This window comes from Barbus barbus, assembly GCF_936440315.1.
Source record: "Barbus barbus genome assembly, chromosome: 7".
Classification (NCBI taxonomy): domain Eukaryota; kingdom Metazoa; phylum Chordata; class Actinopteri; order Cypriniformes; family Cyprinidae; genus Barbus; species Barbus barbus.
The window spans coordinates 8,908,104-8,935,641 of NC_136735.1; the positions used below are offsets into that span (position 1 = coordinate 8,908,104).

The following is a 27,538-nucleotide window of genomic DNA, read 5'->3' on the forward strand; positions in this document are numbered from 1 at the left end:
GAGGGATGAATTTATGTTTCCAAGTTTAAGTGGGATTCTATTACACTTTTCAAAGTAGGAAGTTGATTTCCCGGATTGCAAAGCAGCATAACACTATGGTGTGACGTGACTCGTCAAAACGAAATCGTGCTCATTATGATCAGCTGTCTGCACTGGAAGCAGCCGATGGCACGTCGCAGATGCTCTATTTCAGTTTTTATCACGTGGTACAGCCACTTAATAGTAATAGCAATTGTTCACTCAAAAATGAAAATTTTGTGGAAGTTTATAATAAAATAAAAATATTGGATAAACTTTATTTTAAGGTGTCTTTGTTACAGTGTAATTATACATTTGAGTACTGAGTAATATTAATTAACTACATGGTTAGGGTTTGGCTTAGGGTTAATTGCATGTAATTATGCAGAATTTATTATTATTATAATAGTCAGTACATGTAACGTGTAACAAGGAAACCTTAAAATAAAGTGTTATTTTTTTGAAAACTTAATTTTCATAATTTTCTTTCATTGTCAACTTTAAATGCATTAAACTGATCAAAAGTGACAGGTGACAGTAAAGGCTTTTTTAAGTTATCAAAAAATTTAAATAAATAAATAACATAAAATTCTATAAAAACAATTGGGAAAAAAAACTCCATTTCGAAAAAAATATTATGCAGCATAACTTTTCTCAGCATTGATAATAAATGTTTTTTGAGCAGCAAATCTGCATTTTAGAATGATCTCTGAAGTATCATGTGACACTGTAGACTGAAGTAATGATGCTGAAATTTCAGCTTTGCATCATAGGAATAAATTATTTTTTTAAATACATTAAAAAAGAAAACCGCTATTTTAAATTTTAATAATATTTCATAATATTTTATTGTATTTTTGATCAAATAAATGCAGCCTTGGTGACCTTAAAAGGCTTCTTTTAAGAACATTTAACAAATCCTGAATCAAATTTTTGAATGGTAATGTATTTGACAAATTTATAATAATATTAACGCAGAGTCAAATTTATACAATTTCCAAATAAAGTAGGATTTGATTTCATTTTACTGTTGCTGAATTGTAGCCTAAATCTTCCAGCTGATTGGTCTGTGTTAGTAAAAACTCAGAAATAACATATAGCTTTGATGCTTACAAATGTAGAGAGCCTCCACCCATGACTTGTAGAAGTATGTGTTTGGTTTTGTAATAAAGGGTACTGTAGCTGTGATGTTTTATTACTGAGTGCAATAGTGGGTATCATGTACTCATTTATCCAACACTAGAAAGATAACAGCTTGAAATGCTCAAATGAATAACAATAACATATTGACTGCACTTTCCACCAAAAAAGGGACAAATAATGCAATATAATCATGTTTTGAAGTGCCCTCTGTCAAGACTGCTACCCTAACTGTGAATGTTAATTGCCTTTTACAGTCATTACCAGCAAAAGACAGGGATTTGACATTAAAGCGGAGAAGCAACTCTCCTGGGACCTCCAACATAACAAAACCAGAATTATATCTGCTCTCCATGCACCACAAATTGTTCTTTTCACCCCCTCAATAGGTGGCTTGACATTATTATGTGGAAGGCAAAGGCAACAGGATTTCGAGTCGGTAATGGTAAGGATTATAGGAGGCTAATGAGAGTGTCAAAGCAGAGGACTATTACAGCCTCTTCAGTCTGCTGGAGCTTTCTGTGTGCGTGTTTCTTTGGCCTGGATGTTATTATTTTGCCTCTAAACATGATATGGCTGCTAAATATGAATGATTCTCTATGCATATCAATACACTGAAACTATTTCCCATTTGCAAATAATAAAAAGGTATTACTTGAGTAGATCTTATATTATTTCTGATTATGCATTAAAGAGTCTGTTGCCTTTAATCAAATCCGTTGGAGAAAGAATATTACCTTGAAATAATTAAATGAATAGTTTAAGGAATAGTTCACTCACTAAAATAAAATAAAATAAAATAAAATAAAATAAAATAAAATAAAATAAAATAAAATAAAATAAAATAAAATAAAATAAAATAAAATAAAATAAAATTAAATTAAATTAAATTAAATAGTAGGTAATTTAGTAATGATTAACAGGAATACAAATCTGACCAGGTTAAGATAATAGTTCACTCACTTATAAAAAAATATGTTGTTATAAAATAAAATACAATAATTGTATATATTTTAGTCATGATTAACATGAATATCAAACTAACAAAGTTATAGGAGTAGTTCACCAATGTAAAAAAAATAAACAATGTGTTAAAATAAAATAAAATAAAAATAAGTTTATTATATTAATTATTAACAAGAATAACAAACTGGCCAAGTTACAGGAATAGGAATAGTTCACTCACTAACATAAATTTTGTTAGTTGTAAGTAAGTAAATAAATAATCCAAACAAACAATCCATCCCACCCATGTGTTTCTTACCAGCACACAATGAATGGGATTTCCTGCCAGGTCAGTAGTGGGCGCCTGCAAAAGCCTCCAGTCCCGGCCCTTGTTGTAAGTAATGTACGTCTTCACTTGGTTCTCCACCTTCCTATTAGCGATGAGCATACCTTCAATCCCTGCTACCTGGGAACAAGGGGGAAGAAATATGATACAAATATGAACATGAACATCTACATTCAGCATTCAGCACTTCGGACTGTCATCTAATGAAGTCTCTTAATTACACAGACACTAGCACCCACTCTACGATAGCCCAAGCTCTCTGACATGCTATTACTCTAGCTGACAAGCATCTAACCCAGTGCCAGGCTGCTCATCCTCGGCTTAAAACAAGCCCAAACTTAGCAATATTGAATGGTGACAGTGGTGCTAGCGACCCGTTTTAAATCGCACCCCGCTAGCGAAGCATGCTCTAAGGCAGGGTCCGAGTCTGTAAGTGGCACTAATAGGGACTGCATTTGACAGTGTCACAGTGACGGAGCCGCATTGGATGGACACGGCTAATGAGGTCCCCTCCTCCGCTGGCCAGACGTGTCAATCACAGCGGTAATTATTTATTATCCTTTAGCTTCCATCTCTCCATTCCAATGTTCTCCTGGAAGAAGATGGATGTACTGGTTGTGGTAGAGCGGTTCATATTCAGCATGCTCTGCAAATCGGGTCATACTTCAGTGAGCGGATCAGCTGCTCGCCTGAATTCATCAGGAGTCTGTGTCCAGCGCTATCTATGCAAACAATCAAAAGAGCAACTGAGCAAACAAAGCAAAGATCTCTAGCCTGAAATATTTCTGTAAGAGTAAAATGACCAAGAAGATCTTGCTGTGTAAACTATTTAAAAAGCTGTTTGGAGTGCATCATATGTTGGTGACCAGCCATGATAGACTGGGAGGAAAGACGAATAGAAAACTAGTGGCAACTTTGGGAAATTATGTTGTATATCCACTTATAATAAACTTTTAGACCAGATGCAAATAAAAATGTCTAAGAAAAACTCAACATAATTTATTTGCATGCTTAGTTTGACATTTAATGTAAAGCAATGACACTTATATATTTTTAATTGACCATAAACCTTTTGATTCCATTTTATACTACCATTCAAAAGTTTGAATATATTTTTTTAGATTAATGTATATATTTCTTATTTATTTATTTTAATGTTTTTCATAGACGTTTCTTATGTGCACAAAGGCTGCATTTATTTAATAGATTAATGAATAAATTGTAATATTGTGAAAAAATATATAATTTTATAGACAATTTATATTTATTTATTCTTGTTATTATTTATTAGTGCTGTCAAACAATTAATGACGATTAATTGCATCCAAAATAAATGTTTTTGTTTACATAATATATGTGTACTGTGTTTATTTATTATGTATATATAAATACAAACACATGCATGTATGTATTTTGAAAATATTTACATGTATATGCATTTATATGTTTACATTCTTATATTTTATATTATATATAAGTATATTTATTATATAAACATAACATGTTTTCTTAAATATATACATGCATGTGTTTTAATTTAAATATTGTGGCGGGAGGAGCCAACGACAGACACAGTGGGCGTGGCGTCACACCTCGGAGAGGTTTTTATTAAACAATATATTAAAATAAAGTGTCCAAAAGGGGGAAAAGTGTCCAAAATAAACAGGGATCTGGTGTCCTCGTCGTGCTGCGGGGCTGTGTAGGAGGGCAGTGTTCAGGAGGGAAGGGTCCAGGGAAGGGGCGGAGTCCGGTGGCCGCACGCGCTCCCCTCTCGGGGCCGGGAGCGAGTGGCGGCGGCGTCTCTGGCGCGGCTTCGTCCATCTGCGGAATCCCGGCGCTTCTGGGGGATTCGGCGGCCCGGCATCCTGGCCCGTCAGCCGCCTAACGGGTGCGGCAGTCCTCCTCGACGCTCCCTTCCTGGACCCACGAGGACACCAGCGTGCATGCACGGGAAGAGACCGGTCTCCCGAGGAGAGGCGCGTTCGGCATTTAACGGCGGCGGTGATGAGGCTCTATTCACGTCAGGTGCGCCTCATCACACGCCGCCAGCCCTGGCTGTTTCAGCGCCCCTCCTCTCTCACACACCCACTCCTGTCGGGAGCCTGGTGAAGGGCGGCGAATACAGGACGGGGTGGTGATGATGGACAGGGGGGAGGCAGCCGACTCGTCACATCCCCCCCCCCAAGCGACATCCCCGTCCGAGGGTCGCCGCCCACGCGGGAGTGCTACCTTCCTCAACCAGGCTCCAGCGGTCGGAGTGGGCGGGGCAGGGATTCCTCTCCGGGCAACTCTCCCTCTCGCACCGCGCCGGAACCGGGACAGAGAAACCGGATATTAGTTGTCAGCCTCAACCAGCCACAGGGTAAATGACCAATAGAAAGAACGTCACTTACCCCTTCGGTGGCTGGGAGGCTGTCCCCGTCGTTCCTCTGTCCCCGTGCGGGTTCCACGGCTTTTTTTTGCGAGCGAGAGGGGATGACGTCATCAGATGTTGCCCAACTGCGCTGTCTAGGCTCCGCCTGCCCGCATTCTCCACCACTGTGGCGGGAGGAGCCAACGACAGACACAGTGGGCGTGGCGTCACACCTCGGAGAGGTTTTTATTAAACAATATATTAAAATAAAGTGTCCAAAAGGGGGAAAAGTGTCCAAAATAAACAGGGATCTGGTGTCCTCGTCGTGCTGCGGGGCTGTGTAGGAGGGCAGTGTTCAGGAGGGAAGGGTCCAGGGAAGGGGCGGAGTCCGGTGGCCGCACGCGCTCCCCTCTCGGGGCCGGGAGCGAGTGGCGGCGGCGTCTCTGGCGCGGCTTCGTCCATCTGCGGAATCCCGGCGCTTCTGGGGGATTCGGCGGCCCGGCATCCTGGCCCGTCAGCCGCCTAACGGGTGCGGCAGTCCTCCTCGATGCTCCCTTCCTGGACCCACGAGGACACCAGCGTGCATGCACGGGAAGAGACCGGTCTCCCGAGGAGAGGCGCGTTCGGCATTTAACGGCGGCGGTGATGAGGCTCTATTCACGTCAGGTGCGCCTCATCACACGCCGCCAGCCCTGGCTGTTTCAGCGCCCCTCCTCTCTCACACACCCACTCCTGTCGGGAGCCTGGTGAAGGGCGGCGAATACAGGACGGGGTGGTGATGATGGACAGGGGGGAGGCAGCCGACTCGTCACAATATACATAATTAATATACACAGTATACACACATATATTATGTAAACAAAAACCTTTATTTTGAATGTGATTAATCATGATTAATCGTTTGACAGCACTATTATTTATATATACTTACTATTATTTTATATACATTATATATATTTTAAATAAGTATTATTGAACGTATTTTAAAAATGTAATTATAGTTCCTGTAATGACAAAGCTTTATTTCTGCTCACCATCGATGAGTTTATTTCACCAGAAAAACTGTAAAAACTGTAATATTGTGATATATTATTACGTTTTCAATCATTTTTTTATTTTAAAAATGAAATGTATTCATCTGAATTTAAAGATTAATTTTCAGCATGAATATTTCAGTCTTCAGTGTCTCGTTATCATTCAGAAATCATGATAATATGCTGATTTAGTGCTCAAAAACATTTATTATTCTTATTATTATCAATGGGGGAAAAAGTTGTGATGCTTAATATTCTATGTGGAAATCATGCTTAATATTTTTTGTGTAAATTATTTATTTTGGAATATGACATTTTGGAATGTAAAAGTTTTTACTGTTACTTTTAATCAATTTAATCAATCATTAAACTTCAAACATTTAATGTATATTTTAATTCTAGTGTTGCCAAGGTAAGCAGTGTGTGTACTTTGCATACAGGGCAGCAGGCCACTGATGCCAACGCCAAAGAAGTGTGTGCCAGAATCAAAATATACATTATCAATCATTACTGTTATAAAAATATATAAAAAGTAAAGCAACCTCAATTCTCGCTGATCAATAAAGAGATAAATATGATAAACGTCCAGTCACAAACCGCATCTATACTTAGGCTCCAACTGGAGCTTCGGTGAAAAAAGCCAGGTTTCAATAAGCATTAATGAAGGCTGCTGCAATCTATTAGAGATATGGATGGACTGCTGATTCAGTATTGGCAGGGTGAGCATGCATCGAGCCTTGGCACAGAAGTGGGGAGATGCATCATAACCAATGCATTAATGAAACCATCCTCGCTTGCACTCACTAATGGAGAATATTTTTAGCTGCTTGGACAAGGGAAGCAAATGTTTCATTTCTCTTTTTTTGTGTGTGTGTGCTTGGTACAGGCTGCTAATTTTAAAGCAATATGATATAGTATATGCTAAGAGCGACCATATTCTTATGGCAATGTCTTACTGTCATGAAGGAGGAATGGTTTCCTTGAACTCAATTGGCAAATCTATTCTTACAGACAAACTACAGTGTGAGAGTTCTAGCCACAGACAGGCAGATCGATCTTGAAATATTGATACTTCCGATACTCAAGTTTTCTAGTGAGGATTTATCCTCACAAAATAATATTGATTGTTGATTGTGGTAGACTTGTGGGTAGTGATTTTATTATTTAGCATAGAAATAAATGCAAATCATAAAGGTCTAAAGGGAAAATTATATATATATAGACTAGACTGTACACTTTCATTACTTTGTTAGACCAATCTATGCATTTTTTTTCATGTTTATGTAATATTGTTCTGAAAAGCATAAAGTAAAAAAAAGAAATGCAATAAAAATACTTAATTCAATTAAATGTAAATTAATATTAATATGTACATAGACATAAAAAACTACTTCACTTTGGTACTTTATATTTGGTACGAGATTAAAAAAAAAAAAAAAAAAAGTCTTAATAGCCTACTCTTATTAAAAGAAGAAAGCAAAATAAGTATAATGAAGACTACTGCTGAGAGGTGTTTAAAGACCAGAGGAAGAGAGACAACAGGAGAAACTGATAGAGAGAAAGGCACTTTCATTTAGTCTCACTTGTTGTATGTTTTTTTTTCTTTTATTAGCTTTTATAAGAGTTCCAATAAGACTTTTTTCTCTCTAAAAGAAAAGTCCTTAAGACTGATGCTTGTGCCTTTAACAAAGACTCCCAATCTTCTTTAGACCTTAAAAAAAAAAAAAAAAAAAACTACTCCAAATTATTGAATAGACATAATAAAAAGTGTGCTTTGGAGAAATTAAGATAATTTTAAATATTTAGAATTTGAGGATTGCCCTTTTTTTTTTCAAATCCCTGTATATCTTAACCAAGCTTAAGCTGGCTATAGAAACCATGCTCCAAAACACAGCTAAACTTGAGCAAGAGTTTCCAGAGGGAAGAGTTACGATATGTCTTCTTGGTACAATTAACTCTTTTATCTTGAAAGATCAAGGGAAACTTCATTCCTTGAGATAGGAACCCTTTAAAAAGGAGTCATACACAAAACACGAGCAGTTCCTATTGAATCAGCAATCTCTCTCCTCTCCCCCCTCGACAACATTTAACTACAACTCAATTTATCTCTCTTCATCTTCATTGCTATCGTTCATTTACGCTTGCTAATTCCCCAGAAGCTTAAGATAATGTGGGCTATGCTTGAGTGCCAGGGCGAGAAGTAGCATCTGACATGAATTCTAATGCAGCCCGAGGAGTAATGAGCCTCTAGCATGAAGCCGTTGACTTGAAGGCTAATGTTAGCTTGTTAACAAGTTAGTGATGAAGTTATGCCTCGTAAAGGTCGATCATGCTGTTGCCTCCGAGCCCACGGCTGGTCCTGACGTTCTCCAGGGCCAAGGTGAAGTATATGCCTCGCATGTCAGATATGTACAGGTTGTAGGTATCATTCTGGTTCCACTCCTGGACGGCGGTGAAAACCTGACCTTGATCTGTGCTCACAATATGCATGTCCTAGAAAACAGAAAAAGAAAAAAGGAGAAAAGACAGCTGAGGGTGAGAAAAAAGAAAGCAGAAGTCATTAGCGAGGACCCCTGCTAGTTCTCGGTGGGCATGATCTACAGGATTACATGTTTGCGCAGGGCTCAGTTGAACATGTGTTTTAATGTATACCCAACTGACCAAAGCAATCCAGGTAAAAAGATTTTGCACTTCGGTTCTTCAACAGGAATGTGCAGAAATGTGCTTGGCATTAGTAATTAAAAACCTTAGTAACGTTTGACTGATCATTCATCCACACCAACAGGTGTCAATATAAAGGCCAAAACCACTGGGGTTATCAAAGTAACTACAGAGGGTTGATGAAAAGATAATAAGTAATTTAATTATAAAAATGTAGTATGTTCTCCTCGTCTAGCTTACTTTCGAATCTAGTTGTCTAATAAAAATACTTTGCCTACTCCAGCTAATTAATTCAAAATTTTAGGTAATCTCTTACCTTGGGCAGGGAGTATTTGGGGATTTTAATGCGTACGAAAGGTTCCCTTTGATAGGACACATAGTAGCTCGCTCTGCCAGTGGTCGTCACCTGCATGGTAAAAAATAACACATATCTCATATATCAAATAACTGGCATCAACACTGGGGGAATCTATTGACAGTAACTATTGATTTGTCTTTGTACTTTGAAGAAAAGTTTAGACGTGGGTGGTATGACCAAAATCTTATATCACAGTATGAGTAATTTTATATAACGCTAATGATGCAATTCGAAATATACACCCTAATGTTGGCTTTGTCAAAGTAACTGGCAACTCAGCGCTGGGTAAATATGTTGGGTTAAATCATGGGTGTCCAAACCTGTTCCTGTAGGGCCACTGTCCTGTAGAGTTTGGCTCCAACCCCAATTAAACACACCTTGACCAACAAACAACAAATCAAGGTCTTGAGACTTACTAAAAACTTTTAGAAATGTGTGTTGGAGCTGAATGTAGCTAAAAGAAGTATTGGACACCCCTGGGTTAAACTACAAGCAGTATATAGTGCCATAGTGTCCAGCTCTAGCAGGGTTGCCAGGTCTGTAAAACAAACTCATCCCAAAACTAGCCCAATCACATTTTTTTCTCCTAGATTTTCTTCTCCTTCAATGGCACGCTCTGTCGAAATCTGTGTTCTGGGGAAGGAGTCCCTCTTTGTCGAAATAACGCTCCAGCGGTAAAACCATGGACTTGGCAACCCCGAACCCTAGCACATTTGATGAGAATGAGAGCTATTAACTTCCTGTCTCCTCCAGCACATTACACAAAGCTGTAAATTCAGATGACTAATTCAGTAACGGATTGTGCAGGTTATGTCTAGAATGACCCGTTTAAAATCTCCCCACCATGATTTGGAGGATAATGCTTGGTCTTGGTTTGTCGATGCCCTTTGCAGTTCAAGAGTGGAGAGTGGTAAATATCTTGTAGGACAATCAATACTCTCGTTATTCTCTGTCAGCAGAAATCTTTAATTCTCGCAAGCAACGCGCCCGCTCCCACCCCACTCTGAGGGGGATTGTTGGTGCTAATGATAGCGCGTGTAGCAAATACACTCTGGTTGTTAGCATGCACAGCAGGAACCGTCAGAAGCGTGTCATATCTACAGCTGCACAAGGGAGAATGGAGAATGAAATAAATAACTCTTCCGCAGCACAAAAGGTAATTCATCCTGCCAAAGTAGCAGACATGTTTAATTCATCCCACCTCTTTTCAAAACTTCAATTAGAGGGCATATATACACCCAACAGGATTCTGATTTGAACATGGAAATAAAATGGCTCCGTGATTATATGACAGACACAAATATGCTTCTTAGCGGGTAACGCGCATTCAATAAATGAGGAGAGAGAGGCAGAGAAGGAGGGTGGCGGTCTGGAGAAAGTTCTAAACAAACAGCATGTCCGACGTGTCTCCAAAAAGCCGCTCTGCGTGCAACAGAAGGAAGGAGCAGGCAGGATCGATGCTCTCCAGGGGCAGTTGAACTTCGAAAGAAATTGGGATGATCGATTTTTCTGTTTCACATTCTTTGGACTGTGATGTGGCGTGACAAAACATTGGGGTTGAGGGTCCACTCCTTATTGGCAGGACTTGTTATCGGCACTGCTGTTAGACTTCCAAGAGGGTTGTGAGTAAATGTTTTGAAACTTGCCATCAATGTGAGGAACCTTTCCGTTGGCCGGGAAATACTGTCATTTATAATTCCCAGTCTGAAATTTTGTCCATAACTTCGGATGTAATTATTTGTATTCTCTAGGTGCCCATTCTCTATTTCCCATCCTAATATGTACTGTTTTGAAGACAATTGTTTTCATGCAGTCGGAAATTAATATATTCAAAAACTGCCCTGGATTGGAATTGGAAATTTAGGCATTGCCATTTCACATTTTCCCTTGAGTATAAGATTATCATTCTGATACACTAGGGAGTTGAAAATGACACATGAACACTATAAATATTAAATATTTAGGCACACAAACTTTGCCTGAACGTTAATGAAACTTTGCTTTTTGGCAGGGAATTACATGAGGGTGAAGAAATGATGACAGAACGTTCGTTTTTGGGTGAACTATATCTGTAAGGTATATTCTTACTGACAGTGATCTGCAGCCCAAAGCAAGCAGAAGTCATTAATTTTCAATGAGATTTGGAGATTTGAGCCAATATGTGCAGCAGCAACTGTTGCCGATGTAACTAAGGTGAGCAGAGTTCAACTTCTTGGAAATGAGCAGCAATGCCATGGGAGTGAAGACAGAAGGCCTCGTTAGTTAAATAATCAAGTAATGCATATGCCACATTTTGGAACCCACTTGTTACAGTCTATATATGAATGACAGAGCATTTCTCAGTGGGAACACACTGAGAAATCCCAACAGATCTGTTGTTCTAGGAAGTCTTTATCTCAAAGACTAATGGCAAAGGGTTACACTGTTATCATTGTACTTTTTATAATAATACATTTGACTTGCATTAACTGTAGATGTCATTATATAACTCCATAAATAATTAAATGATGCCATTTGATGGCTTGACTTGTTTCTATACTCTAAAGTACTTCAGAAAATGCTCCTTAATATAACTTTATATATGTGTGTGTATATATATATATATATATATATATATATATATATATATATAAAACATTAATTGATAATATGTTTAATATCTAATTAATATTTCTCTGATCTCTGGGATCTCTGGTCCTTACCTGAACAAACACGTATTCATCTTGAACCACAAGCGAGTTGGTCTCAATATAGCCAGAAAATGGATATGTCCTACTGGATTCAGAGCAGGCTTGAGCTCTGCATGTCACATACTGGCAATCTGTTGTAAGAAGAGACCGAAAGAGGATTATAGCTGTTAATTAGATTCTGATTCTGAGGGCAATGAGTCCAGCAAACTCTGACTGCTTGTCAGAATCTCTAAGGATGTATCAGCTTCAAGGAACATTAGGTGGAAGATTCAGAATTATGTATCCAATATTAAATGGAAACTTCAGTCATTATTTGCTCACCCTTATGTCAACCATTTTTTCCACTGAACACAAGAATTTTGGTTTTTGAAAGCTTGGTTACTATGAACTATTGTTGTATGGAAAAATAATTTAAATAGATTTTTTTTTTCTTTTTTTTTTTTCCAAATAAGGGTGAGTAAACAATGACAGAATTTTCATTTTTCAATGGACTATGCCTTTAGCCAGTGAGAGAAAGTAAGGCGGAGAGAGTCCAGGTCCTGTACTAATCTGCTATCAGATGGTGTGTTTATCATTACGGTAATCCTGTCTAGCTGCCCGCAGGACTGGCTTTATCCTCTCTTTTCCTCCTCTAACATCAGGACTGAAGTAGGAATGCACCATAGATCAGTAGATGGGATGTGAGAGGAAGGTGGCAAAAAAGAGAATTCAAAATAACTTTAGTATGTACTGGGAAGGAGCATTTATTTTGAATGGATGAGCATACTAAAGAAATATACCTCTTCACTGAGCCACTGAGTCAGTGTTTTGAGTCTGAACGAGAATCAGAGTGACACTGAACGAAAATATAACTTGTCAAAGTACTGGGACATATTGTTTCAGAACGAACAGAATGAGTGAGGCATCAGCAAGAATCTGCCTGCATTTTTTCAAATGAATCTGTTGAGTGAATAATAAAATGACTCACTCAATACTCTAAATTTTGGAAAAATATGATGTTTTGAATGATTTTTTGTTTGTTTTATAATATAACATTACATTTTAATGATATTAAAAATAAAATAAAATAAAAAAAATAATAATAAAAAGGACTAGGTCCATGACCTGGGGAACAGTGACATGTCTTTTTTTAGTATACCAAATTAAAAGATTTGAGTGACTTATGAATCAAATTTCCCACTACTAGACTGCTAGACAGTTTTGGAGAATACATACAAAGACAGAAAGAAGCAACTCACGGCCGTCAGGAGTGTGAGCCTCCATGTGCACCAGATCTAACTCCTTGTCCAGACCGGTTACTGACCTGCATTAGACACACCAGAGTGAGGAGAAAGCAGTTTTATCACAGAGACGAAAAAAATCCATAGCAGATGTCTTACTGAAGGTCCATTTCAGCCAGCAAAGTGAAAAAAAAAAAAAAAAAAAGAGTTGTGAGGTGCCACTCCCCCAAATGCCACATGATGGGGAAAAAAAATCAAAGTACAATTTACAACAGCAACCAGAAGTGTGTCTAAAACCCATGTATTTGTATTTGTATATCTGTGCATGATGGTGACAGTGAAGAAGTACAATGGAAATGAGAATGATGACACCTGTTGGAAACATAAGAGGAGCCTAAAATAATAGCTCAATGGTTTAAAGTTTGAAAATGAAGAAATAAAGACATCCACATATATATATATATATATATATATATAGTTTATTTAATATGTATAAACATTATTATTATTATTATTATTTTATATCACACATGTTGTCCAAATTGTGCAGTCCTACAAAAAAAAAAAAATCCCCCCATATTTTAAAATCATAATTCAATTGCACAATCCACAATCTTACTGGAGTCTTTATCTCATGTGGGTGTGCATCAATTTAAAGAGTTGTTTTTTTTTTTTTTTTCAAAAGTTCTATCTATTTCTTTTTGTGTAAAACTAAAACTTTAAAGTCTAGCTGCACTGTGGAGTACAATTTCTTTCTCTTTCACTCTCCTCAGCTATCTTTATGCCTTTTTTTCTATCTTCCTCTGCCATATTCTCCCCCTTTCTTTTATTGTCTTGAAATTGAACGGAGAGGAGTTGTGTAACAAAGTTCTTAGAGCTCACACATCTTTGCAGATTTCATCTCACGTCGACATGAACAACAGCCTCTGCATTTTCTAAGCATAAGAACGGACAAAAAAAGGACACAATTTTCAACCGTATCCATCTTCTCAATTGCTCAAACTCGTTCCACATATCACGAACGCATCAAAGTCAACCAGCACTCAACTAAACTTTCCTTGTTTGCCCATAAAATTGTAAGTTAGAGAAACCGTGTGAGAAATGGAGATGAGGTGTGATTGTGACAGTATCACCTACCAGTAGAAGCGATTCGGAGTCACTCGCTCGTGAACCAGCTGCCACTTTCGGCCAAAGTCAAATGAACTATACAGCTGAAAAAAGAGAGAATAATGACAGAGGCAGCCATTAAAAACAGGCAGTCATTAAAATCTGCAATCATTCGCTCTGTTAAGTTAAAGCCATGTAACCATTTAAAGCCAGATTTTTCTCATCTCAGTTAAGAGCCTTATTGCACATAAACACAGTGATCGTTTGCTGTAAAAAGCTGTATTGTAGGTTGAAAATATATAGTAATTTTCAGAACTCAAAAGTTTCTCAAACATTTTTAAGCTAAACAAATAACTAAATAATAATAATAAAACAATAAAAAGTAGAGGGGAGAGAGAAAATTATATATATGTATATATATATATATAAATATATATACAAACACACACACACACACACTATGAGGAGCCAAACAGGAAATAATTATATAAAAATCTGAATATATAGATGTAAATCTGAATATTTAAATGTGAATATATAGTTATAAGCCTGAATATATACATGTAAATTGTGAATATATAGAAGTAAATCTGAATATATAGTTATAATTCTGAATATTTAAATGTAAATCTTAATATATACTCATAAGTCTGAATATATAGTTATAAGTCTGAATATATAGAAGTAATATTTTAGAATAGTACAGTATATGCATACACTGTACATTTTAATATATATATATATATATATATATTATACTATATTATGTACATTATAATATATATATATATATATATATATATATATATATATATATATTATTATTTTTTTTTTTTTTTAATATACAATTTCTGAAGGATCATGTGACACTGAAGACTGGAGTAAAGGCTGCTGAAATTTCAGCTTCATATAAATTATATATATATTAAAATATAAATAAATAGGTATTGTAAACTGGGCAAAATACTTTTTAATAACTATAATAATAATCATAATCATAATAATAGGCATAATCATAATAATTTAAGCCTGTCTCCTACTGTAATGTATCTCCATTATCTGTTTTGGTACAACAAAGTCAGAGTCAATGGTACATTTTCTTTGAGATCCTTCCAGAACTCTGTTATGCATTATTATGGCTCAAACTCTCATACAACAGACAGAAACAAGAGAAGACAACTGGCAGAAGTTAAAAGCACAGATCATTCGAGGTTCAGCAGTTACCTGGAGCAAGCAGTGCATGAAACACAACACACATTAAAATGTGTCTAAATGGAATTATTTGGACTTGAAGCTGCAAGGTGAATCTCAAGGGAATCCTAATGGATGAGATGAGTCCATTCAAGTCTGGAGGGAATTAATTTAGAAGTTTCTGCTCCACTATGTGCTCTATTCAGGAGCCATGGAAAAGAACAGACTATACCTTCAATCTCAAGAGATTTCTAGAGCCGTTAGGAAGGCAGATCTCAAACTAGGGTCAGTGGACCCCAGAAGTCTTTCTCATATAGCTAGAGTATCCGGAGTAGCTTTCTGTATTGTGCAAGCTACAAGAATGCAACAGCAGCAGAGTTTATCATTCATTTCCTCCATATATATTTCAAATAAAGCATTTAACCATTGAACCAAACCAAAAAAAATAGATGCAGGTTCATGAACAGTTGCGAACTTATAAAATGGGTCCTTGCTCAAAAAAGTTAGAGACAACCTGAAGGGATTTTTTTTTCTGTATTCTGAGACATATTACAATTGAATGCAATTTGATTCTCTGTGCGTTAAAAAAAAAAGACAAAATACAAAGTGTCAAATGTGCTGTGGCGTAGTCATCCTTAATTTCTACAGAAACACTGATGTAGTTGTTCAAATCTTTAAATGAACAGACAAGAGTAAAAAAGAAAAAAAAACTTCTGAAGATTGCATTGTACATCTTGACAAGTCACTGAACATTACATTAAGACAGAACAAAGACAGTTAGCATCACAAGCTGTTTACTGACAGGAGCTGGAGGCATTGCACACATGCTCAATAACAGGACTGATGCTTTTGATGAGATCTGAAAAGACTGTTTCTGAGAAGATTGCTCCCAATCACTGAATCTAACCCAGAAATACACAGAGTTCAAAGAGGTTCAAATACAATAAGAATCCAAATAAAGAGAGCAGACAAGTCAGTTCAGTTTAATTAGATTGTATTATTCCTAAAGTGACTCTTCACTTCTATATATGTGCAACATAGTAAGGCCTAGCAGTTAGCAGGGTTATTATTCAAGAAATGTGTTAATTGAAATTTAGCTGGAAAACAGTAAAATATACATATTAGATGAGGAAAAAAACTAAATGAAAATGAGAAAAGTTGCCAAGTTTAAACACTAAAATCACTAACTGGAAATAAACAAAAACTGAAACTTAATTAAACCTAAACTAAACTAAAAATAAATGAATTATAAATAACAATAATTACAAAACAAACCCTAATAAAATGACAAACGGCACATACCAAATAAATAAATACTAAAATAATATAAAAACATGATCAAATATACAAATAAAAATTAAAAATATTAATGACAAAAAAAATAAAAAGCATATAAATAATATAAATATTAGGTGAAAAGAATAACCTAACCTAAATGAAAATTAGAAATGTTGCCAAGCATATATATTATTATTGTCACCAATAACAATAATGATAAAAAAATAATACAAATGTCAAAAGCACATAAATACAAATATACTAAAACTAAAATATAAAGAAAATAAATATTGATAATAAAAATAAAAAGTTATTCAAAACATTTATAAATTCCAAAAGTGAGGAAGCACAAATTTGACTGAAAAATGCATACTCAGATAATATTTCTGGAAAATGTTGTATAATTAGTGGTAATTTATACTGAAAAAACACAAAAAGTTCTAAAAAACTAAAAACTAAAACTGAGCACTTAAACCTACAAATGAAAAATATATACATGTTTTTTTTATTTAAAAAATAAATAAAAATGAATTCAAATATTGCTCACATTGAGGAACTGACACACAACACAGCCCTGATCCAAATTCCAGCTTAAATAATGTCCGGAGCCTGTTCTGCCCTTATGTTCCATCATTCCTGTCCCCTCCATCTCTCTCCATCCTAATAAAACAGACAAAAATGCTAACAACAAAAATAGTACTAAGAGGAAAAAGAAAAAAAATCTTCTAGTGGAATGAGTCAAAGTGAGTGGGAAGTAGAAGAACAGAATGTATACTCTGATCCTTTGACCCACAGAGTCATGTTTTCCCATACATTACCAGAAACATAACGCTAAACATATTGAACACACTGTCAAAGAAGTGCAGAAAGACCCCGTACTGACTCTAAACATCCCACCAGCCAGCTACATGACATATGAGTGTCAGCATGACCCCTACAAGTTGCTAAACACATGGCCTAATTTCCACTGCTCTAATTGTGTTTCTGCATGCCCAGCCGCACAATTAATGGCAAAGCCTGGCGCGTTCCTATTACACTGATTGATGCCACTGTTGATCGGCCCCCTGCCGGGAATAGAACGTTGTTATTCTAGTCCTACAGTGAGAAGGCACCGACCCAGTCAAGCTCTGGCCTATTTCAAGTAAGATTCTTTATGATTATTGATAGCTAATGGAGACAAGAGTAAAAAAAGAGGACAGGATACAGAAACTAATGTTCCGGTGAATTTTTTTTTTGAAGGAAAAATGCTAGATTAATGGTTACTTCCATAGAATTATACATTTTTTATCTCTCTCACTAAGATAACACTTGAGGGACACGATTTTATGTCAATATATAGAGTGAACCCAAAACGTATTTGGAAAATTACTTCACACATAAAAGAAGGCTATATGAATTTTATCGTATATTGTTCCACTAAGGATTGAAACCTACAAAGTGTTCAAAATAGCCTGTCTTCATTTTGAACTGTTTAGAATTGTTAGGCCTACATTTAGCCACATTATAGATAGATAGATAGATAGATAGATAGATAGATAGATAGATAGATAGATAGATAGATAGATAGATAGATAGATAGATAGATAGATAGATAGATAGATAGATAGATAGATAGATAAGTTAAGTGTAACTTACATTGCAGTGTTGCTGATTATGCTGTATTATTTTACACAGCCAACGGAAATAATTATAAGGTAGCAGCAGAACAGTTGCGAATCTCCGAGTAACATCGAGTGATGTTACTTCCTGAATGATTCTGTTTTGAACAATATGTAAATGATTCTGTTGTTGATTTCTGAACTGCATACTAGCACGCTACTTTCACTAAATAGTAAGAGTAGTCTGCATTTTCGAATTTAGCAAATGACTCATTTAAATTCGCTTGATTCATGAATCAAACAGCGTTTTTGAACAAATCGATTGAATCAATGACCGTCAATGATGCATTGAGTCACTTGCTGCCACCTACTGGCGTAACATGTTGCTTAATCTGTAGAAATAGTCTCTAATTAATGCACAGATTGGCACTCTGTCAGGAACCACTCATTTACACTAGACTATAAATGAATGAACTTTAAAATATTTCTAGCCTTAATGAAATGGCAAAATCAAAGTGGCAGTGGAAACCGTAATTTGGATAGTGTTGCTCTGTTAAATTAATACTACTGATGGGCAAAATACTTCGACTTTTTTTCATCGGGAAAACATCAAACTTCTTCAAGCAGGAGTATTAGTTTCCCGTCAAATTTTTAGACCTTTCAAAACAAGTCAGTGCTTAATCGGATCAAATCTCAAATTGTCCCAGGCCTTTCACATTTAACACAATCTGTCCAAATATGGGGGACAGGGCAGATTGGCGAGCCTCGTATATATCCCTTGTCGATGTAAGCGCCTATGGACCACTGGGTCCCTCATAAGCGTGGACGTTGACATATTGCGCCGCTGGGTGAGCTCAACCTGTAGTCATTCATCAGCCGGATGACATGCTCAATTTCAAAAGCTCGGAGCTGTCACAAAGTCGGCTTCATAGCTTCCCACTTACATCAATAAATCACTAGCTGCAGCAAGGACCCACTGCTGACAGTCGGTGCCTGCCAACAGGGAGACTCTGGGGCCTTCTAATAGGAGGTGAGGGGAACAGGGAGAGGAGAGCTGATTTTAATAATGTACTTATAATGAAAAAGAAAATCTATAGCCCGTATTTGCATAACGCCCTGAACACTTGGATCATTTCCATTAAATTGTGATTGAGAGAGGAGGGAGTATCAGGCATGGACTGCTGGAGGAGGAGGGTGAGGATGAACCGTGCCAGAAAAAGACAGCAAATAAGAAATACCAATGTCATGGAATAAGAAAGCAATTAATCTGGGTATGTTTTAGAGACACGTGAAACAAACGGCCGCAGTTTGTAAAAGACATAAGCGACAAAACTGATCAAACCACTGAGTATAGGTGTCGCTTATCTCAAGTTAACTTACAGAAGAAATAAATTCAGTATTTACAAATGGAAGCCCTGTTTACATTTGGAATCAACCAATCAGAGCAGAGTGTGTTTACATCTGTTCACATCGTTTGTATACAGATAACTGATTGGAGATATTTTCCAGTGCAATGTTATAAAAAATTCTGCACGCTTAATTGACATTTCCAAGGTTCTTCTCATTAGCACAAGTTTTTATAGTTGGGTAAACTTCAATAGTGGTGAATGTAAAATGCAACATTTTTTTATGTTCCCATTTGTTGGTGATTTCTATAACTTTACAAAAGGTGAAAAAAAATACATAGTGATTGATTAAGTTGCTCAGAAGATGTCAAATTTAGCATCCTTTAGCCATTACACTAGAAACAATCACAGCAGTGTTAACAGTTTCATTTTTAAATAAATTTGACATTTTTCTTTCTGCTGCAGTTTAATGCCCAGGTAATATATAATACAAAGTATAGTGTTATAAATGCATTTGAAATTTTAGGTCTATTGCCACAGCGTCAAAGGTTTCTATTTACAAAATTAGCCAATCACAGTTGAGTGCATGAATGCAACGGCCAATCAGAAAGGTATTTAAATCAGTCACATTCCACTCAAAATGTTTTGCTCAAAGCTTTTTGTTTCAGATCAGCTTCCTGACTAAAAAGGGAGTGTCATTTCCATTCATGTGATAGTTAAAAAATAAAAAAAATAAAAACTTTTGCAACTGTGTCAGATATTTATTCTATGAAAGATGGAGGAAATAAGTGAAGCTTGTGTGGTTTGTGTTACACCAACCTGTGATATGCTAGATAAGAACGTTAGTAAGTTGTATAAGAATGTTTTAAGTTTTGCCTTTTAACATTTGCTATTTATAAATAATAACTATTTACAAGTAAAATTTTAAGAAAAATGGAATACCTCTAGGTGGCAGTACCTTATGAGTTTTTCATTTTCTGTGTACTGACAGCCCAGTAAAGTAATTAATAAATAAATAAATTAGTGGTATCAGACAAATGCACGGCTGGTCAAATAAATGTGTTAATGAATATTAACACGTTAAGAATAAATACATGTCACAAAGCCAGGACAGTTCACTGAATTTCAGCACTAACAGCTTGGTCTCCAGAAGCTAGGCGTTCAGAATCTTTGAGATCTCTGCAGTGTTTAAATGATTTGTCAAGCACAAAATGTTTATTCTAGCAAGGCAGATGGCAAGATTAGCCCAATTTATGACTGAAATTAGTAGCAGGAGGACACATTTAGCTTGCTCATGTGTGATTTTCAAGGGACTCAGTTTGACTACATCCAAAAACAATAACTAGCTGTTCTAAATTCAAAGATGCAGGTAATTTAGAATTTTTTTATGCACAGCAATGTTTTTTTTTTTGGAAGAGCAAATACAGATGTTTACCCATAGATTAAAAAGTTTAAATTGACATAAAAACAGTTTCGAATTTCAGAATTTACTGAATTTAGTCATTGCACTATTTACCAAAAAGCTTTACCATAAAATAGTGACTTTTTAATCCAATTTTAATGGATTTTTATACATTTTCTTTTTCTCTGCTAATTAATCTAAATTAATTCCTCCTAAATTTCTACTAAATTTGCATATGAAATATGGTCAATGAAAGATGGGTTACACATCACATGCATTCGTCTGTACTCGGAAATGTTTGTACAAGTCCAAGTACCAAAACTCTTCTAGAGGCTCACACAAACCATTTAATTAATCTATTAAAAAGGATCAGACGAGTGTTCACATGCATATAAACTCCTCTTAAATACAGAGCATTTATGAAGTGTTGACCTGCCCTACAGAGAAGGGGGATAATGAGTCAGAATGAGTAGGTTATGGAATTATGGAAATGAGCAAACAAGTGTTATTGTTCCTGCGTCAGGCCATTTTCATAATTCACTTTTATACCAGCTAATTGCGTTAGTTATAAATTCCTGATGCACTTCTATGCAGCATTCTAAATCATCTGGCGTCCTGTGGAGATCGCTTGCGATGGCAATAGCTGCACTAATCCTTTCTTTCTTCATTTCCCTGTCGAGCTATAAGCACGCTCAGTGATCATGATCCTGGGACATAGGCAGAAGATACCATGGTGAAATATATGCAAATCGTGCATCAGTGTTGTTTGGGGTTGGGGTTATCTTTGACACCCAGGCCCCTAACCGTACACTTCTCTAAACCTTCACTCAAGTTTGCCAAAACAGTTTGCAAGCATTCAGAAGTATGGCTGCATTCATTAATACTAGACAGTTCAGTTCATCCCTGTGGAATAAAGTTGAAGTTTCCAGTGTCTGACAACTTATACTGTATATTTATAATTCTAACAAATGTCATTTCCATGTCAAATTACGTATTGCACTTTAACAGCATTTTGTGCTAAATTCAACTCTTATATTTCATCTCAAGCATGCTCTGAAATGGTAACCAAGTGCTCTCAAAATCAGTAGCACTTTACAATAATGTCACATAAGTTGATGCTAGTTGATGCATTATCTAACATTAAATAACAACAAGCAATACATGTGTTACAGTAAATATTCATCTTTGTGAATACTGGATATTAAAAATAGAACTGTTTATTTTTATCTTTTCCTAATTTGCATTAGGAAATTCAATAAATAAATAAAATACAACTTTAGAAGTATTTTTAAATTTTATCATTAAAAATTAAGACATTAAAAAAAAAAACAGCAAGTATAAATGTGATTAAAGGGGGGATGGGGGGGGGGGTGAAAAATGTTTGTCTGAATAATTATCAAGGTACATATAAATGTAGTTGTAAGGTTCCTTATTATAAGTTTATTTGAATAAAATCATCTGCTAAATACATAAATGTAAAATAAGTGTACAGTAAATGAAGAAAAACTAAAATAAAATATCAATAATATAAAAAAAAGAGATGACATAAAAATTACTTTTTAGTCATTAATTTATTATTAGAAACGCCACAGAATAAAATAGCCTTATGTATGTTGTCATTTATTTCATCAAAGTCATTCTAGCCAGCATGTGATCACTCAGTACAAAGATATGCTTTACAGGAAATAATTAATTTATTTATGTTGCAAGTGTAAGTATGCTGTTGAAAATGATGTAGACAGCTGAAAGGTATCCACCTTTGTGGGAAAAGTATTCAAAAAACACTAACCTCCAGAGATGAGGTGTCTTTTTTCTTTTTTTTTTTTTTTGCACCATGGAGTCTTTTTGAGTTTGCTTTGACCATCATATCAAACCTGGTTCAGATGGCGTCAGGTAAGATCAGAGAGCATCTGTGCATCGCTGTGGGGCAACAGTTGATGGGGTGGTATTATCTGCCCAATGAGCCAGTCAGCCCATGGAAATTAATGAATTGATCCGGTTATTATGGGCACTTTATCAAAGGCTCAGTCCTCCAGAATCCTGTCTGGCACAGCGTCATGCCCTCCAAAGCAAATGAGGTAACCGCAGGAAAACACAGAAGTAGAATATGAAAATAAATAGCTGGTTTTACTACTGCTGAAAATTGTTTCTTCATTAGCAGATGTTTATAGGTGCACAAACCTTGGCTTATTACCGAAAAAGTAATTTAATAGTAATTTAAAGGTAAAGATGTGTTATTTTTGTGCAGTACTGAAAATAAAAGGAACTGCAAAATAAAATTTTAATGTTTTCGAAACAGTGCTCTGCATGTATATTTACCCACTATGCAAATATTTGCAGAGTTCACAGTAATACATTACAGGTGAAACATACAAAAAGCCGTATGATAACCAAGACTGCAATTTTCTTTTTTTTTTTTTTTTATTAAAAATTTAAAAGAACTGTTTTATATATTAATATACTGTAAAATGTAATTTATATGATGGCAAAGCTTAATTGTCAGCAGCAATTTTAATGTCACATGATACTTCAGTCATTTTAATGTGTTGATTTGGTACTGGAGAAATGTTTATTTTATATATAAAAAAAGTTTTTGCTAATTAATATTTTATTTTCAATCAATCAAATCATAGTTCTACACAGTAATGATGTATTCAGTTCATCAAAAGTGGCATTAAAGACATTTATACTGTTTTTCTGAACTTTCTATTCATCAAAGAATCCTGAAAAAAATCACAGCAGCAAAAAAACAATGTTTCATCATTGATAATAAGAACCATTATTAATGATTAAAAAATATTGAGCATAAAATCAGCATATTAGAATGATTTCTGAAGGATCATGTGACACGGAAGACTGTAGTAATTATGCTGAAAATTCCGCTCTACTATTACAGAAATAAAATTCATTTTAAAATATATTACATTAGAAAACATTTTTTTTTATTATAATAATTAATATATGAAATGTTATAATACTACTGTTTTACTGTATATTTGATCAAATCATTTCTGCCTTGGTAAGCATACGAGATTACTTAACAAATCTTAATTATTCCAATCTTTTTACCAGCTAAAATGCCCCCATGAACTATTCTGCTATTACTATGTAAAACAAATACAAAGACAAAACTATTAGTCCTCATGAATATTCTGAGGAGCTAAACAGCCTCTTGGCTTGGCACTGCAATTGTTTTTTCCACATTAAGGGAAGTTCAGAACGCCTGGGAGGCTCCGTCAGGAGGCATTCACGCGAGACATGAAGAGGGAGGTTAGACACAGAGAGGTGACAGGCGGGAATCCGGCTAAAGATATGCGCCATCTGGATGAGCAGTGAGCTGAGAAATACAGCTTTAACAGCACTGAAACAACTGACTTAAACTGAGGTAAAGGTGCACACAAGCACGCACACACGCCTTGCTCACACACTCAAAAGATAAGGCACGCAGGGACATACGGATTTTGAGAGAGGATTACACACAGAGCTGATGGAGCGCATGCACATGTATACTGTGGTTGCTCATGCTTACATCATGATCCTTGAGGTACAAGAGGCCATCATATATTGTGACTATAGATGCAGGAAAAGGCCTTTGTTAAGCACGTCACGCAGCGACCTGTCTGACAATGCTTTATTCATGAATATGTTCAAAATACTGCACAGCCTCCAGTTCCTTATAGCTTTTACAAAATGGTTACCTCATAAAATGTCATTCAAATGTAAATCACTTTAATAAAAATCATATAGGTCCTGATATGAACAGTTTTTTTTTTTTTGAATAAGTCTTCTATACTCACCATGGCTGCATTTATTTGATCGAAAATACAGTACAAAACTTGTAATTTTGGGAAATATTATTGCACTTAAAATAATTGTTTTCTGGTTTAATATATTTTTAAAATGCAATTTATTCCTGTGATTGTAAAGCTGAATTTTCAGCATCATATAACTTCAGTCTTCAGTGTCACATGATCATTCAGAAACCATTCGAATATACTGATTTAGTACTAAAGAAACATTTATTTATTTATTACTGTTTGAGAACTATTTTTTGCTAGTTAACATTTTTTGTAGAAACTGTGATCCACTACTTGTGCTGCTTAAATTTTTTTTTGTGTGTAAACTGTGGTACAATTCTTTGATGAAAATATAGTTCAAAAGAACAGCATTTATTTGAAAGAGAAATATTTGTTCAATTTAATGTTTGAATATTGCTGAATATTTTTAGACCCCTATTAGCAACAGATGGAATTGCAACTTGTTGCTAAATATTGGCAGACCTGAGTAAACTGAAATAAAATAATAAAAAAACTAAATAACAAAAATATAAAATATGCATAATTACATAATACAATTACATTTGACAATAAATAAATACAATTCAACTTTAAAATAAATAAATACAAACTTAATTACCAATGTAAATGGACATCACACGCAGTTTCACAGTAAGGTTGAAGGCTTGTGTGCGTCTGCTATTTCACCCAATGTGATCCTCTAAAAGGGCACATTTAGTGCTACACGCCAGATCTTCCTTGCAAAGTCATTCTGCATTACTAATCAAAGCAATGATGAATAAAAGGTGGCGTTCTAGGCTTAAATTACATGATCCCATGCGCTCAGCATTAAGAGACACAAATCCATCTACTTCAGTTAGACATGGTGTGTATTACAGCCGGTAATCTTTCGCTCAGCTTCCCCAGAACCGAGGAGTCATCCACCGAGACACAGTTCACGCTATTACTATTAACACCTCGTGCTGCTACTAATTCCGATTTTGCTGCAACAACACAAACGGCACTAAAAATGATGCTGCATCTTGCGTTTAATCTTGTAATGTTTACCCTTCTCCCACGGTCTTCTATTTCCAGCACTGTCCCTGTAGCATCGACGCTAGCTTTTGCAAAAGTTACGATTGTGTGCAAAATAATTAACGGCATACATTTGCATTGTTAGCTGGGCTTAAGTGAAAGAATGTTTGCGTGTTTAGGAGTATAAGAGAGCTAGACTCTCAATGAAGTAGTTGTTCCCTTAGGGAAAACAACTTAGAAAACGGCTCAATTTTTTTTGCAGGCAGGTTTGATGTTAGCAAACGTGCTTCTGAAGGCAAGCCAAAACAGTTAATTCAATCTGCAGCATTTGAATGAGGACAAAATCATGAGGGCGATTGTACAAAAACAAGATGTTTTTTTTTTTTTGTTCTTGTTGTTCTACTTTGTTTTGTTGCCTCACATGTTGCTAAACCTGACAAATGCATAATTAATTACTTTCCAGGTAGAGCTTGAGGAAAAACCAATCACGGTCTGTGAATGTGATGCTTGAACAGCAAAGCAGTATGTAAATCACCGCCGTATCTGTGTCACAAACTAACAAGTAGCATCCATCTGCTTAAACTAATCCTCGCCTACAGCTGATAATAACTTAGGAGACATCAATTTTTACAACCAAACATTCCATTTCGCACCCACTCCCTCTGAAAGCTAATACCTGTAATCCTATGGGCATATGTCAGGTCAAGCTTATCCAGGTGTAGCAGCATCTGCTCAATGCGATCTCGCGAAAATGCCTGGAATAAACATTTTGTCCAGCAAATCCAAACAAGCCGAACCGTTGAATACACTCAGGATTTTCTTAAAGTTCAGACAGACTTCAAATTACATGCCTGGGCAGAATGTCACCACTTAGTTCCAGTCAAAACCCCTTGGTATCTCTACAGTGAGGCTTATTTATAATAATATAAAACACACACACACGTTTGTTTAGTGAGTAAATTCCACAAACTTCCATTGTTTTTATTAGATTAATGATATTATGGCCTAACCAGTCCCCTACCCCTCACAATGACCCTCACAAAAACCTATGCAAAACATTACACTCATGGCTAAAAACGTTTTGGTAATTTATTTACAGGACAATGGTGTTTTGAAAATGCCTGAAAATACAAAGATTTGAAAACAGTTTTCAAAGTGCAAGTTTCTGTAAATTATACCATTATAGCCTCCGTGTAAACTACACAAATGATGCATAATGCAGTGTTTTTAGTAGTTTCCACTAATTTGTGTGAATGGGGATCATTTTTACAATGTTGTCTAAATGCAAAACTTTTCAAACATGCAAAGAAATCACTTTTCTACGGAAGCCCGTTTCTGCCACTGAATAAGAAATAAAAAAGGTAATTTTGAGTTTTTATCTCACAATTCAGATTTTTTTTTTCTTGAAATTGCGAGTTTGCATCTTGTAATTCTGATTCATTCCTCAGAATTGCATAATACAAACTCTCAGAATTGTGAGATAAAAACTAGGGTTGTTCCGCTTCCGATAATAGTATTGGAAATTCCACCGATACCATACAAAATTCTGGCATTGGTATCGATGAGTACTTGAACCCATGTACCGATCCGATACCATTTTCTTAAACAAGACCTAGTTATGCCCATAGATATATATACTTAGATGCCTCATTAGCAACTGTTTCTATGGGCCTCAATACGTAAGCCATCCGGCATTTTTGGAACGGTCTGCGAACCTTTGAGCGCGTTGACTCTGTGAATCCACAACAGCAAGTTATACATTTGTTTATCTTTGAATATTCATTGATTATTATGGCAAATGATGTCAAGTTGAACATTCCAAGATGGGGGACGCGTCAATGTATCCAGAGCGGTCGAATAGGGGATCTATATATATCTATGGTTATGCCCGCTAGCTTTGCTAAACGCTGCAAATCGGAAATACATTATTCTTCGCTGCTCAGAATGCAAACACAGGAAGTTGTGCTGTGTTGCCACAAGCAACCACTATTTAGAGCAGCGAAGAAGAAATACAAACATGCTAGCAGTATGTTCGCGGGT

At 35.9% G+C, this 27,538-nt stretch overlaps 1 protein-coding gene across 1 annotated transcript in view; it reads right to left on the reverse strand.

Annotated features, from left to right (window-relative positions):
• sorcs3a (sortilin related VPS10 domain containing receptor 3a) overlaps positions 1-27,538 on the reverse strand; it is a gene marked incomplete at both ends in the record, with an annotated part of 238,476 nt that overhangs the window by 47,216 nt on the left and 163,722 nt on the right. Inside the window, 6 exons of the mRNA XM_079422243.1 lie at positions 2,423-2,569; positions 8,150-8,329; positions 8,814-8,903; positions 11,558-11,676; positions 12,784-12,848; positions 13,903-13,976. Coding sequence (XP_079278369.1) covers positions 2,423-2,569; positions 8,150-8,329; positions 8,814-8,903; positions 11,558-11,676; positions 12,784-12,848; positions 13,903-13,976 — 675 coding nt within the window. The remainder of the gene's footprint in view (positions 1-2,422; positions 2,570-8,149; positions 8,330-8,813; positions 8,904-11,557; positions 11,677-12,783; positions 12,849-13,902; positions 13,977-27,538) is intronic.